The sequence below is a fragment of the Asparagus officinalis genome, chromosome 1 (genome assembly GCF_001876935.1).
Source record: "Asparagus officinalis chromosome 1, Aspof.V1, whole genome shotgun sequence".
Taxonomy (NCBI): domain Eukaryota; kingdom Viridiplantae; phylum Streptophyta; class Magnoliopsida; order Asparagales; family Asparagaceae; genus Asparagus; species Asparagus officinalis.
The window spans coordinates 106,278,046-106,294,774 of record NC_033794.1 but is presented as its reverse complement, the minus strand read 5'-3'; the positions used below and the strand labels follow the sequence as shown (position 1 = coordinate 106,294,774).

The 16,729-nt window shown below is 37.8% G+C and overlaps 1 protein-coding gene and 1 pseudogene across 1 annotated transcript; both read left to right on the top strand.

Annotated features, from left to right (window-relative positions):
- Positions 1,049–10,800, top strand: LOC109828865 (annotated as a pseudogene).
- LOC109828864 (sucrose-phosphatase 2-like) lies at positions 11,920–15,918 on the top strand. Its single transcript, XM_020395836.1, has 8 exons — positions 11,920–12,154; positions 12,217–12,516; positions 13,125–13,226; positions 13,306–13,500; positions 13,582–13,872; positions 14,181–14,367; positions 15,563–15,609; positions 15,686–15,918. Exons 1-8 carry the CDS (start codon positions 12,095–12,097, stop codon positions 15,776–15,778), a joined length of 1,275 nt encoding a protein of 424 aa, XP_020251425.1. The 5' UTR covers positions 11,920–12,094; the 3' UTR covers positions 15,779–15,918.

Here is a 16,729-nt window from a genome sequence, read left to right as displayed (position 1 = left end):
TTAATATTCTTATTTTTACTTGATCAACTAATAACATTTTATATACATCATACATACACCTAAAAATAAATTAGTTGTATCGTCACTTCTTCATATAGTTCGAACGGTAATTTTATATTGTCACTTGTGAAGCCCATCCAAAAATTAAAACTTACAATTAGAAATTTTTATACTATGAAGTATTTCTTTTTGTTAAAAATTGAGTGAGTTTTACTTACAGAATAAGAATTTTACTAAAATCACTAAAAAAATCACATATTTCTAAGAGTTAATTATAAGTTTTTAACCATAGAGTATTTTAATAAGAATTGAGTGAGTTTTTAACCATAGAGGCTACCAAATCTACAATTCTGATCAGGTATCCAACAAATATTTTTATTGCCGTATCCCCGTACCCGTGTCGGAATTTAGGACGGTGTCCCCGTATCCAAAATTTTTAGAAATTTCGTATCGGACACTCGGATCCGCACCCGTATCGGATACTCGTACCCGAGTCCAGGTAACGTAGTCCCTATGTCAATCACTATCAAACTTGAATCGTTGCAGTTTCAGTGGCAAGGGGCCAAGGGCTTTGAGGGAAAATCGTAGATGAAATTTTCGGGTGGAATGATAAAGCACTTGAAAAAGAAGATGAAATGGGGGTACTTTTGCCATTAAGGCATGTTTGATAGCAAAATGTTCGGCGGCTGCGCGCGCGGCGGGCGGCCGCCAGCAAAGTGTTACTTTTGAAAACTCAGGGGCCAATTTTCTATCAATTTTCCTAACTTTAGGGGGACTTTCTTTAACTTGCCCTTCTTTTTATGTGTCCATTTTGCTCATCTCTTGATGTAGTGATTAGTGCATGAGGATTTCTTCATGACGAAAAATGGCATCTGCTGTGACAGTGACAAAATGCATATTAGTCCTATAAAGATTTTCACTGGCTAAGAACTACACCACTTATGACAGGAATTTGCATGGAGTGCAGGCCTTGTGATGTTAACCCTACGGGGTAACTTCTTTCTAAGAGATGAAATACAAAGAGGTGCACTGTCATGTATTTTGCAACATGACGAATCTTAAGCTGGGAAAGAAACAGAACTCGTTATCTTCTACTGTTCCCGCTAAGATGGATGAAGCACCCTCAGTCTGTGAAAACTCTAGTGACACACCTATCATCAATACAAGTCAAAAGGCTCAGTATAAAGCGTCGTACTCAAAAAATCTGACTATTCTTCCGAACAGTGATATAGATGGGCTTTTGGAGTGTCCTGTATATGCAGTAACTCAATGTTTCCACCTATACAACAGGTGCGCCATACATTTCACACTAAATGTTTGTTATGGGTGTAGAAGTTTTAGAAAGTGATAATCAACCATATTCATATTAGCTATTAAATATAACTATAATTAGAAGTCAGCATTGTTCGAGATTGGGATATGAATGCTATTTTGTTGGAGTTTATAAACATGGGGGGCACAAGTTTAACATGCAATTACACGTGTCACTTCCTTAGTGCCATCTGTTTATTTATCATTTCTACATCCATCATGTAATACTTTTTACCCGGTGACTTGCACTGCCCAGAATAACTTCATCCTTGGTTTTGCTTCTACTTCCATACATAATCATGCAGTACGGTGGCACATGATTCTCAGAACATCCACTGCCCAGAATACCTTGTCACTTGATTTATTTATTTCTAGCATAGTCATCCAGAAAGGTTGTATATAACAAGTTCAAAACATCAATATCTAATTCGTACTTTCCATTCATGACAATAAGGCATAGTGCTTCCATGCTTAATTAAATTACATATTAAAGCTCCAGTGTGATTTCTTCTAAACCTACTGAATACACGTAACTAATTAGTTGGTGGATGATACTTCATTTCATTATTTCATCTTAGTAACTGGAGCCACATCTTTTCTTAAAAAATACTTCTTAAGGGAATTAAACAGGGGATTGAAGTACTGATAACGAAATTATGAAACATTATTTATCTTGCTTTGACTAACCAAAGATGACCTTGTTTGTGCGGCTATTGAATTAATCTGCACTCTTTTCAAGTGAGTAAACCTTATCATAGGAAGCAAATTATGACTAATAAATTTAAATTTCAGTCTGGTTTAAGATTGTTCACATAAATTGGTTTCAAAATATTCCAGCTGCTTAATTGCTTGTGAGTTCTCTGAAAGCAAGTTGTCATGAACTATCACTCTATGCGAGAACATTTTTTTTTAGTAAATCACTTGTTTGGACTGCATCTGTTTTATTCATAGTAGATCTTACAATATCTGTTTTATGTGATTTTGCTGCAGTGTCCCAGTGGGCACTGTTAGATCTAAATCAAAACTTGAGATCTAAAACCATATAGCCATGATTAATTCAAAGAGATTAACAAGGATCTAAAAGAGCGGAAGCTTATACCTGAATCCATTGCTTGATCTTGATTTTGGGTGTTGGATCTTCTAACCTTAGGGTTCTCTCTAAAACCGAATTTCTCTAGCTAGATGGGGGTGTAGAGAATTAGAGAATGTAACCCTAGGTTAGGGACCATAACCCCTTATTTATAGATGTTGTACTTTTGTAATTTAGCCCCTCAATAAATTACAATTACAACCTGGTATCTGCACATATAACCCCATGACTTATTTAAATACCAAATTAACTCAACTTAATTGATCACTTTAGTGGGTTATCCTGAAAGATAGCAATACACATTGATTAATCATATGTGCCCACAAATAGATTTATTAGATTAAATCCAACAATCTCCCACTTGGGCACCATATGATTCCTTAAATTGTGTATAACCTTATGAGCTCAACAAATGCTATCACTGAATTGGTATTTCCGAACAATCTCGTCCATTGACTATATCAATATAGGATCAAAGCGGCCTTTGTCACATTTATCGTGACTCGACCCATCAATGGTCACATATACCAATACAATCAAATGACATAGATCAATCATGGATGTGCAGCATGAAAATTACATGCAATGTGATCAGTACATGTCTATTTTCAACTGGTCCTCCTTAGTGAGGTCAAAACCAAACATAATGTAACAGAGTGTCTTAACTGAAAACTTTATTCTGATCAGACAATACAAACAAACATAAAGCACCACAAATACAAACTCCCACTAAAACATAATATCCTCAAATAATACCACACCCATATGAGCAGTATGCTCATGAAAGACCTTAGGTGGTAATCCCTTAGTAAGAGGATCAGCTATCATGGAGTTTGTCCCAATGTGCTCTATGGATATCTGTCCACTCTGTACCCTTTCTTTCACAACCAGGAACTTAATGTCAATATGTTTTGACTTAGTTGAGCTCCTGTTGTTATTGGAATACATTACTGCAGATTTATTGTCACAATATAACCTTAGTGGTCTTTCAACATTTTCCAAAATGCGCAGTCCCGTGACAAAATTTCGCAGCCATATTCCCTGATTGGATGCCTCATAGCAAGCTACAAATTCTGCTGCCATAGTGGAGGAAGCTACTAGTGTTTGTTTGACACTTTTCCATGATATAGCTCCTCCTGCTAACATATAAATGTAGCCTGATGTAGACTTCCTGCTATCTTGGCATCCAGCAAAATCAGAGTCCGAATACCCAATGACCTCTAATTTCTCTGATTTTCTGTATGTGAGCATGTAATCTTTTGTTTTCTGAAGATACCTCATAACCCTTTTGACTGCTATCCAATGATCCATACCAGGGTTGCTTAAGTATCTGCCTAACATCCCAACAATGTACGCAATATCCGGACGCGTACATACCTGAGCATACATTAGACTTCCTACAGCCGAAGCATAAGGAATCTTCTGCATTTCCTGAATTTCAAGGTTACCTTTAGGGCACTGATTGAGACTAAACTTGTCTCCTTTAGCAACAGGGGTGTCACCTGGTCTGCAATCTTGCATGCCAAACCTTTTAAGTACCTTATCGATATAGCTCTTTTGTGATAATCCAAGAATACCCCGAGAGCGATCTCGATGTATCTGGATCCCTAATATAAAAGAGGCGTCCCCAAGATCTTTCATCTCAAAATTCTTTGATAGAAATCTCTTGGTTTCGTGCAACATGCCTATATCATTAGTGGCAAGCAAGATGTCATCCACATACAGAACCAGAAAAATATACTTACTCCCACTGAACTTGTGATATACACAGTCATCAACAATGTTCATCTCAAAACCGAACGAGATAACTATTTGTTGAAACTTATGATACCATTGACGAGGAGCTTGCTTGAGTCCATAGATGGATTTCCTTAATTTGCAAACCATATTCTTTGGGTCTCCTGACACAAAGTTTTCTGGTTGCACCATATAAATCATCTCATCAATGTCTCCATTGAGAAATGCAGTCTTAACATCCATCTGATGTAACTCAAGATCATAATGAGCAACAAGTGCCATGATTATTCTGAAAGAGTCTTTCGATGAAACCGGAGAGAAAGTCTCTGTATAATCAATGCCTTCCTTTTGAGTATAGCCTTTAGCCACAAGACGCGCCTTATACCTCTCCACATTACCGTTTGCATCCCGCTTGGTTTTAAAAATCCATTTACAACCAATTGGTTTTGCACCTTCTGGCAATGGGACAAGTTCCCAAACCTTATTGTCTTGCATAGACTTATACTCTTCATTCATGGCATCAATCCACTGTTGAGAGTTAGAACTTTTCATGGCCTGAGAGAAGTTGATTGGATCATCTTCTAACATTCCACTACTTTCCTCATGTTCTTGGAGAAATACAATATAATCATCCGGAATAGCATTTCTCCTTTCTCTCGTGGATCTCCTTAATGGCACTGGTTCTTGAGGTTGTTGAGTTTGTTCTTCTGGAACAGGGAGTTGTTCAACATTATCATCTTGAGGTTCCGGATTTACTTCTTGAGCAACAACAGGTATAGGAACCTGAATATTGTCAAAAGTAACTGTATGGATTGGATCTGAAGCCAATTCCTCCTCAAAACTAATGTCTCTAACCTTATTTCTCCCCCCAAACTCAACATCCTCAAAGAATGTTGCTGTTCCCGTCTCAAAAATATTCCTTATAGTGGGATCATAAAACTTATAGCCCCTAGAGCGATCAGGGTACCCAATAAAGTAGCTGCTAACTGTTTTGGAGTCCAATTTCTTTTCATTTGGCCTATAAGGCCTTGCCTCAGCTGGACATCCCCAAATATGTAAATGCTTTAAACTGGGCTTTCGACCAGTCCAAAGCTCATAAGGTGTTTTAGCAACTGCTTTACTTGGTACTCTATTCAGAATGTAAGCTGCTGTCTTAAGTGCTTCTCCCCAGAGTGACTCTGGTAAAGAAGAATGAGCAATCATACTTCTTACCATATCCTTAAGAGTCCTGTTTCGTCTTTCAGCTACACCATTCATGCTAGGTGAACCCGGCATAGTGTACTGTGGGACGATACCGCATTCCTCTAGGTATCTAGCAAATGGTCCTGGACGTTGTTCACCTGAACCATCATATCTACCGTAGTACTCACCACCACGATCAGATCTGACGGTTTTAATTCTTCTGTTGAGTTGATTCTCAACTTCAGCTTTATAGGCTTTGAACATGTCCAGAGACTCAGATTTTTCATGAATAAGATATAGGTGCCCATAACGTGAGTAATCGTCTATGAATGATATAAAATATTGTTGACCATTCCAGGATTCCGTAGGGAATGGCCCACAAATATCCGTATGTATCAATTCTAAGACATCCGAAGATCTGTTGGCACCTAATCTCTTCACTTTGGTCTGTTTTCCCTTGATACATTCAACACATACGTCGAAGTCCGAAAAATCAAGGGAATCCAAAATGCCATCAGACACAAGACGCTCAACTCTACCTTTTGAGATATGACCTAAGCGCTTATGCCATAATGTCGCCGAATTTTCCTTATTTAATTTACGCTTAGTACCACGTGATTCCACATGCAAGGATTCATTGTAAGAAGCAATTGTATCAAGCAAATATAGGTTGTCATAAATACTCAAGTAACCGGTTCCCACAACATTTGAATTAAAAGATAAACTGAATTGACTGTTTCCAAATGAACAAGAATAACCTGATTTGTCCAATACAGAAACAGAAACCAAATTCCGTCTAAAAGACGGTACTACAAAAGTATCTTTTAAATCCAAATAATAACCAGTTCCTAACAACAACCTAAAGTGCCCAATTGCTTCCACATCTACCGATTGTCCGTCGCCCACAAAGATGTGTCTTTCAACATCACTTGGCTTTCGGTAGCTCAGGCAACCCTGCATAGAAACACTTATGTGAGTAGTAGCACCAGAGTCTAACCACCAAGTGTTTCTAGGTACTGAAGCTAAATTAACCTCAGAACAGACCAAAGCAAGGAACGTACCCTTATTATCACGCCAGGCGTGATATTTTGTACAGTCCTTCTTTACATGTCCAGGCTTCTTACAGAAGAAACAACCCTGATTATCCTTATGTTGTTTCTTCTCAACTGGACCCTTAGCAGCTTCCTTATCATTCTTCCTTTTCTTGCCCTTATCCTTAGAGGCATAGGCCAAATGAGCACTTTCTGTCTTATCTTGCTTCAACCTGTCTTCTTCTTGCACACAGTATGAAATGAGCTCATTTAGAGTCCATTTCTCCTTTTGACAGTTATAACTGACCTTAAATTGGTTAAACTGTGCAGGAAGAGACAACAAAACCAGATGCACTAATAACTCGTCACAAAGATCGAGTTTAAGTGCCTTAAGCTTTGAAGCAATATGAGACATTTCCATAATGTACTCCCTGATATTTCCTTTGCCCTTATACTTCATTGAAATCAAGCGAGCTAAAAGCGTGCTTGTTTCTACCTTATCGTTTTTCGCAAAACGCTTCTCAATTTCGGCAAGGAAATCTTTAGCCTTAGTAATCCCTTCGGATTCTATGCCCCTGAAGGCTTCCGGAACGCCGCGCTTAATGATCATAAGACTCATGCGATTTGAACGCTCCCACTTCTCATGCTCCTTCTTTGCATCAGGAGTGCTATCCGCATTGAGAGGTTGGGGTTGTTCAGTTCTTAATGCATAGTCAAGATCCATGCAGCCAAGAACAATTAATATGTTCTCTTTCCAAACCTTGAAGTTTGTCCCATTTAGCATGGGAATTGAGTTGATGTTAGCAGAAATTGTTGCAGCAGATGCATTAGCTGAAATAAAACAAAAATGCTCACATCAATAACCATAATCAATAAAATTCAAATAATGACAATCCCCATCCAAGATACCGGCACAACATTAATATCAAGTCTTTGGACAGTAATATTAACTTGTAAGTGATACCTTGTTGCAATGATCAAACATTGACAATAACTCATGTCAAATAATGAAACTATCTTTGGATCGATTCATTATTCACATGTAAACCTTATAATTGTCACACGCTTATCATCGCAGATGTGTATACAGTCTAAATAAATATTAACCTTCCTTTGGGCCGATTAAATATTTACACGAAAGCATACACACAAACATCTCACATTCCTCATGAACAATCTACACAAGAGAGGTTACTTTGGCAACTTCTTGTTTCAATTAATCAATTGGAGTGAGAGACAACCTTAATACCTTAGTGTCATAATATTTGAATTAAATAATTGATTAAAAACCAAATTAGATTTAAATTAAAAAGTTTTAATTTAAATCAACTGAATTTCCAAAAACTTAATTGGGGTCTCACAACTTAATTAGGGCCCATAACTTAATTGAATAAATTAAGTATACCAAAGTGGACCCATGAAAAGCCGAGGCTTAACCATAATGAACACGAAGTTCCCTTAACTTCGAACGCGAGGTTCGACTGTATTGAGTACGAGACTCACTTAAGCACGAACGTGAGGTTCGTCTGAAGCTCGAACGCGAGGCTCGACCGAAGATAAAAGAACGCGAGGTTCAACTTGGGAACGAACGCGAGGTTCGTTTAAAAATGAACACGAGGTTCGTCTGAAGTTCGAACGCGAAGTTCGTCTGAAGTACGAACGCGAGGTTCGTCTGAAGTACGAACGCGAGGTTCGTCTGAAGTACGAACGCGAGGTTCGTCTGAAGTACGAACGCGAGGTTCGTCTGAAGTACGAACGCGAGGTTCGTCTGAAGTACGAACGCGAGGTTCGTCTGAAGTACGAACGCGAGGTTCGTCTGAAGTACGAACGCGAGGTTCGTCTGAAGTACGAACGCGAGGTTCGTCTGAAGTTCGAACGCGAGGTTCGTCTGAAGTACGAACGCGAGGTTCGTCTGAAGTACGAACGCGAGGTTCGTCTGAAGTACGAACGCGAGGTTCGTCTGAAGAACGAACGCGAGGTTCGTTAAAAATTGAGCTTGACGCTCACCTGAGTTGAACGCGAGGTTCACCTTAGAACGAACGCGAGGTTCGTTGAAATTGAGCTTGACGCTCACCTTAGTTGAACGCGAGGTTCACCTTAGAACGAACGCGAGGTTCGTTGAAATTGAGCTTGACGCTCACCTTAGTTGAACGCGAGGTTCACCTTAGAACGAACGCAAGGTTCGTTGAGCGCGAAGCTCGGTTAAAATTGAACGAACGCGAGGTTCGTTTGAGGTAACCACCTCCTTAATTTTCGCCATGAACCCTTAGGGTTTCAAACTGAAACCGCCGCCGTCAAACCAAAAAATCTTTGATTTTTATTTTCAAAACAGATCCAGAATTGGAAAAAATTGAAGGAAAAATCAAAGAAAAATCCAAAAAATTCCAAAAAGTTACTGTTCACCGGCGATTTTTCAGTTACTGCTCATCCGAAAAACTTTTCGTTACTGTTCATCCGAACAAAAATTTTTACTGTTCATCCGAACCCAAAAAATATGAATCTTTAACCAGAGATTTAAGATCAAAAACCCAATAGAACTTAAATCCCTAAGAATTAATCAAGGTGGCTCTGATACCACTTGTTAGATCTAAATCAAAACTTGAGATCTAAAACCATATAGCCATGATTAATTCAAAGAGATTAACAATAATCAAAAGAGCGGAAGCTTATACCTGAATCCATGGATGAAATCTTGCTTGAGATGGGTTTTGATCTTCTAACCTTAGGGTTTCTCTAAATCCGAATTTCTCTAGCTAGATGGGGGTGTAGAGAATTAGAGAATGTAATCCTAGGTTAGGGACCATAACCCCTTATTTATAGATGTTGTACTTTTGTAATTTAGCCCCTCAATAAATTACAATTACAACCTGGTATCTGCACATATAACCCCATGACTTATTTAAATACCAAATTAACCCAACTTAATTGATCACTTTAGTGGGTTATCCTGAAAGATAGCAATACACATTGATTAATCATATGTGCCCACAAATAGATTTATTAGATTAAATCCAACAGGCACACCCTGTGTTCTGCCTGCAAGAACAGAGTTAAAAACAAATGTCCAATTTGCCGAAAGGAAATCGGTAATATAAGATGTCTGGCACTTGAAAAGCTTGCAGTTTCACTCCACTTGCCCTGTTCATACCAGTACCTTGGTTGTGAGGAGATATTCCCTTACTATACTAGGCTGCAGCATGAAGAACAATGTATTTACAGGCCATATGAATGTCCTCATCCTGGTTCAGATTGCCCCTTGACTGGGGATATCCAGTCCCTTTTGTCTCATCTAAGGGAGAACCATAAGGTGGATCTTCAGAATGGTTGCACCTTTAATCACCGATATGTGAAGCAAAACCCATGCTCAGTTGATAATGTTTCATGGACGCTAACAGTAAGCTCATTTTCTTCCCTTTGGTTGATTTATTGTAAAAAGATCTGTCTCATACGTGTACTGAGAGCTTTTCAAAATCAAAGTTTTAATGCACAAGTCACTTTTAATTGGTTTCTTATAAACCTTAGAGACAATGGTCTTCATTCTGTTAAGACTACGACTTAAAGAGAGAGCATCTTGTTCTCAGATTGATCATCAAATATGAGTAATTGATTAATCCGTAAATCAAATATTTCAGCTCCAATTCGTATGTTTTTTTTTTGAATTAGCAAGATTATTTTTCCTTCAACCTACTATCTGACTATTTAAGACTTAGAAATCACATTTTCATTTTTTTAAATTATTTTATGTGACTATATGTTTGTGTTGTGAATTTTAAGTTTCTTGGTCAAAATCAGGACATGATGGTGATAAGAATGCATACCCTTGACCCATCCCGATGGCCGAAAGTTTACCACATTTAGTAGCTTCTCTACTACTTGCTCTTGCCTTGCCAGGATTGAGTCATTCTGTTACAAAACTAGTAGTAAATTTTTGGAACAATTACCAGTCATTTTTTTAACGCCTTGAACGAAGACCATATGTCAAACTTATTTCAACATTGGATATACTTCCCTTTAATTTGGTTTTCCTCTGAGAACTGATTAGAATTTTATTTGCCAGCTTTTCAACTGCTTCGGTCAGTACTTTTGTCTGCACTTGGAAGCATTTTTGTTAGGATCTGAACCAGTGTACATGGCTTTCCTCCGTTTCATGGGTGAAGAATCTGAAGCAAGAAAGTTTGGGTACTGCTTGGAGGTTGGAGGTAATGGGCGAAAGATGATGTGGCAGGGGGTCCCCCGCAGCATCCGGACCCACCACAGGATGACGTGGCAGGGGGTCAGTACTAGTTTAGGGTTCTGATTCTTGGATGCATTTTTGTTAACCTCCTGGTCATCGGTGTTGTTAATGCGAAGGTATTGAAGAAATAGCGTCCATACTACTGTCTTGTGGAATTGTAACTTTACTGGGTTAAAGTAATGCAAAAAAGAGCATATTCTGGTATCCTTAACTTCGTGTATTTGTTCTCCTCGACAGGCTTCAACTAAAAAAGGGTGGCAGTAAGTATGTGACGTTATCCTCTCCGGAAGCTTTGTTTTGATCCGTGCTTTGTGCTATTTGCCTACATATGCTCTCTAAAATCTAATTACCAAATCCCATTGTATTTTGTAGCAGAGAAAATAGAGATGTTAATGAAGAACGCTCGTGTGTGTGTGTGCAGTGGCGGAGCCAGGATTTTAATCCTATGGTGTCCTATAGATACATCGGTAATGGTGGAAAATGCATCTCTCTCAACATAAGCCACCAAACTATCATTAAGCTGAAAAATTCGAACCCGTGCGCATGCTGTGTTCCTTGCGAGATTCGAACCCGCGCGCATGCTGGGTTCCTTGAGACCCTTTTCCGCTAAACCATCTATACTTTTGTTATTTTTATATGTGCTCTCTGGTAGATATTCAGTTTTTACTGGTGTCCTAGGAACCCAGAGGCACCCATTCAGCTCCGCCCCTGTGTGTGTCTTAAATCATCAGCTGAATTCGTGCAAAGAAAAAAAAAATAACGAACATTTTGGCTAAACTATCAGATTGGTGTCTTTTATATACTCAATCTACCACTTTGATATTTTTTCTAGCTCCAGTGACGTTTTGGCGTTTTTGGAGCCAAAAGTGCAATTAGGCCTAAAACTTCGGGCCAATGGATAAAAGCCGCCAAAAACCTCACGTGATGCTATTAGTGCTGTATTATTCATGAGAAAAACGTTCGAAGATTATTTGGCATAATGGTGTAAGGATAAGAACTATGTTCAAGCTTAAGTAAGGATGTTGAGTCCATTACAAGTAAGTAGATTTTAGGATAAAGAAGGAGAGGATATGAAATTACTATAAAAAATAGTGAAAAAAAAAGCTTGAAAGGTTAAAAATCGCTAGATTAGAAGAAAAAAGGTTCCATAGCTTTTTTCACCGGCGATGAAGTTTTGGGTCTAATTGCATATTCGGCTCAGAAAAAATAACAGAACTTAGCCAACTGGTAAGAGGGGGATGCAAAAAAAATAACAATCCTGTAATTTAGTCCACATTTATTTATTTCCAAAATTTCTTTATTTTTCAAACTGATAAAAAGACAAAAATATCTTCAGAATATTCTCAAACTCCGGCCGCTGTCCCTTTTTAGCCGAAGAAGCGCCGATGACTCTGGATCCTATCAACCCTCCCGCTCACTCCCCTCTCCTTCGGTTCTCCCTGGAAAAAAAAAACCCTAAATTGTACAAATCTCCAAGCTCACACCTTTTTTTAAAATCAACTTAAGCTCATGGATCGTCTCGCTGCTCCGGCTCGCCTAATGATCGTCTCCGACCTCGACAACACAATGGTAACGTCTACTAGTTCAAACCCTAGCTTCTAAAACTGATAGATTCTTTTTCTTTTAATTAGGTTGATCATGATGATCCTAATAACCTCTCGCTGCTTCGATTCGATGCGCTGTGGGAATCAAGCTACCGCCATGACTCTCTCCTTGTGTTCTCGACTGGGAGATCGCCGGCGATGTACAAGGAGCTGAGGAAAGAGAAGCCCTTGCTGACCCCCGATATCACGATCATGTCGGTTGGCACCGAGATCGCTTATGGTGAGACGATGGTTGTTGATGAGGAGTGGGAGCGGTTTCTTGATCAGAAATGGGATCGAGACGTTGTCATTGAGGAGACGTCCAAGTTTCCCGAGCTCTTGTTTCAGGTAGTATACCTGAACTCCAAAAGAAAATGTTATTTATTTATTTTATTTTAAAGATATTGATCACCCGAATCTCATCTATTTCGAAAGATAGAAACAAAAGAACTTGATCTCATTATTTATCCCCAGATAGTCTCTGTAGTTTAAACCTGTGTGTTTAACTCCTAAAGAAACTAACGGCATTTGATTTAAGTTTCTGTTTTCTAAACTATATGACCATTATGCAGACAATGGCTCCTTCCAGACCCATTAAAATTTGCACACTGAACATAAATTTTGCACATAAGAGCATATAACATAGAGTGAGTTTTGAATGGGTTTTATGAGGAGTCAGTGCCTTCATGACTGTTAAAAGGAATTGGAGAGCAGAAGACATGGTTATAATAGGAAAATAGAAAGATTAACAGTTGTTACTATCATTCAGATTGACTGAACATATATAATGGACTAATGTGGGGGTAAGTAATGGGTTTTGAGGGGTTTATTCTGTAATATCAAATTTTGAGGGACTTCTTTCGACATAGATGGGATTTGTAGACCAACGTCTCAAATCCTTCTTTTTAAACTTTTTTTAGCGAATTAGAGATGTTTGTTTATTAATATGACTGTAGTCAGCAACAGAGCAGCGGCCTCATAAGGTTAGCTTCTTCATAGAGAAAAGAAAAGCTGAAGGAGTGATACAGTCCCTCTATGAACGTCTCGGGAAACAAGGGGTGAGATTGATCTGTACAAACTTACAATTTTTGGAAAGAAATTGGGTTGTTTGAAAATGTGATTTTGCGTCTTGTTCAGTTGGATGTGAAAATAATTTATAGCAGCGGAACAGCCATTGATGTACTTCCACAAGGTGCAGGCAAGGGTCAAGCTCTAGCCTATTTGCTTAAGAGGTTTAAATCGGATGGAAAGACTCCTGTGAATACTCTCGTTTGTGGTGATTCTGGCAATGATGCTGAGCTGTTCATTGTTCCTGATGTCCACGGCGTGATAGTGAGTTTAATCTGCTAGCATTGAAGAGCTTCGGTTGTTTGTTAGATCGCTTTTGTATGACTTATGTTTGTGAATTTGTAGGTTAGCAATGCCCAAGAGGAGTTATTGCAATGGTACAAGGAAATTGGCAAGAATAATCTGAAGATAATTCATGCAACTGAAAGATGTGCAGCAGGTATAATTGAAGGTATAGGGCATTTCAAGCTGGGTCCTAATATGTCTCCTAGAGATGTTGTGGATTTATCTACTTTCAAGCTAGAGACATTCAATCCTGGGCATGAGGTCGTCATGTTCTACTTGTTGTATGAGAGATGGCGTCGAGCTGAGCTAGAAAACTCTAAATTGATCATTGAGAATATGAAAAGGATAACAGTGAGTTACATTTTTCTTGTTGTATTTCAATATAAATATGTTATTCTTGGTTTTACTATTAAGAAGATGGTATATGATGCCACATTTTAGAAACTTGCATATTCAACTGATGCAGAGGTCCCAAAGCAAGTTCACTTAAAAAACATAGTTCCCTAAGTGACAACTTTTATTTCATAAAACTTTGTTTGTGCTTGAAAACAACAAGAATCTCAGATGAAACATGATGATATAGATGAATTAAATAGACATCTTGTCCTGAACTTATGTATTTTCATGCAATATCAACTAATAAATTGTTGTTGTTGTAGTATCACAGTGGAATTATTGTCCATCCTTCTGGAGTTGAGTGTCGTCTTCATGAGTGTATCGATACATTTGCACATTATTATGGTGATAGAAAAGGAAGTCAGTTTCAAGTTTGGGTGGACAGAGTATCTTCTTCTCAGATTGGTTCAGATACTTGGCTAGTGAAATTTGATAAATGGGAGCAGTCAGGTTAGTTACACAACTTGCTCCCTTTGTCAATTATTTATCATGCTCTCACACATAAGTGCATGTGGTTTTTTCATTGTTATTCTTCTCGCATATGCAAAAAGTCCATCTTGCCTCTTTAAACAGTAGTGTTATTGTGGATACTAGCAAAAGATGCTTTAGAATTTCATGATCTAAAATTAGTGGGAGTAATATGGAAATATATGAAAGGTAACTGTAGCTGTTACAAGAACTGAGTTTATGATTCACATTGATGCCATGAAATAACTGATACTAATAATACCAGTTAATGTGAATAATTCATCGTGTGTTCGTGGTGGTTAGATTATGGAGTCATGGTGACGGTTGCGGACAATCTAGTCTGTAGAGTTAAAACAGGATATTTGAAATGGGGAAGTGATTTTGGAGTACCATATGATCATGAATAACCATAAAGTTGAACAAAAATTCTAGAAGGAGATTGATTGTAATACCAACCATGTTTTGTAAATCAGAGTGTTGAGTAATTAAACATGTCCGAAAAAATGCATGCTACTGAGATTAGAATATTGAGACTGGCTATTTCTTAAAGAAAGGATGGAATTATTTAATTCTTAACAAGTTAAAGGTAGCTTCAGCTAAGGATAAGACAAGGAAGATTTGGTTTTTAGATAGTTTTCTCATGTGTAACATGGGATTATTTTGTGGAAGTAGGAGAGATAAGTTCATGCTCAAAGGAGTGACAAGGACTCGCATCAAAACAATTGAATTCGGATAGGGGTTGCGAAAAGGGGGAAAAATGATATATCGTCCACTTATTTGATAAGCTTGCTCTTCAGAAAGAGAAATGCAGAAGAAGGATTCACAAAGCTTAACCCCAAAATGTTGATGCAAAGATTACATGAACCTAGTTGCCCATTCAGGCTTAAACTAACAGTGAGAGCAAGCTGAAGAGTGATGATGACACTGAGGTAGGCCTACAGGTGGTAAAAAAACCTTCACATTTTACCCGAATTGAGAAGCTCCACAATTGTTTGTATTCAAATTCTCTATTCTTGCCAAAGATAATAATAGTAATAGTTCTTGCTTCCTACTCAAGTGGACAATCTTTTTCTTCCCAGATAGATATAGTATTGTATTATTATTATTAGTTGTGTGTGTATTTTCATTTAGCATTGCGCTTCCAGCTTACTAATCCATGCTGTCCAAATCTTGGCAGATGAAGGGCCTCAGAGTTGTATTGTGACCGCGCTATTACACTCGAAGGTAAACACTGATTCAAAGTCCGTTGCTTATTCTCGTAAAAATTGTTTTCTTATTCTATGTAGAATTGCTTTCGCAGCCTGAAACTCCAGAAGGATTTGCGTTGGTGCACGCCCATCAAACGTGGATGGACGGATTTGCAGCAAGGGATAAAAGTTCATGTATTTTCTGAGTTTTGATACGAAACCAGTCTGTAAATCAACAGAAAACTCAGCGGAAAAAAAGGAAATAAGTGTATAATTTCTTCTTTTTGCTGAGGACTCTATGTAAGTTGTTTACACTTCAATGGATAGAACTTAGTTTGAAGTTCAATCAGTGGAGAGATTTATCCTTTGGGAATTTTGGATCCTGTAAAATTTTAGATATAAACTTATTTTCTTTCTCTACATCCCATCATTTACAAATCTGATCGTAAAAGTATCATCAGTCTCTTTTAACAAAACAAATAGATAAATAGAAGTTTACTCGCATCTTCTTTGATTGCAGTTGTGTTTTCTCAGTTGGCTCCTTTTATAGATACACCCTTTCCTTTTATGGAACTTTTAGATACACCCTTTTACTGTAGGATTAATTATTTATCATTTCAAAACTTTGTTATAGGCATTTAGATATCATGAGTTATTTGTATATGCCCGTAGGACTGCATTTTTAACACAAATCCGTAGGGATATCTCATCAATACTAGGTTTAAAGGAGAATGCCTATTAAAATTACAAATTATAATAAACTGAAAGTAGATGCCACAAATAAAAGCAGAGTCCCTAGTACATATGAAGATGAAATGATGAATGCATTTGCAAATCCCACCTATTGAAACTTGAATGATATTAGCCCATCAGGGTGATCTGTATAGTTGAGAGGTTTTAATATGACTTCCACGGACCTGTGTTCGATTTCGGACTAGGTTATCCAAAAAAAAGAAAAGAAAGAAAGAAAAACTTGATCGGCATTAGTTAGTGGAATAACTTTATTCTCTTACCTTTAAGAAAGCAAATAAATTGGCTTTTATTATTAGCTTCTGAAATAGTTTTGTATTGGTGTATGACGACCATATTGGAGCAAATCAATTCTTTGTTACTATAAACTCAAAATTTTGAATTTTTTATAATAACTTTGTGTTAAC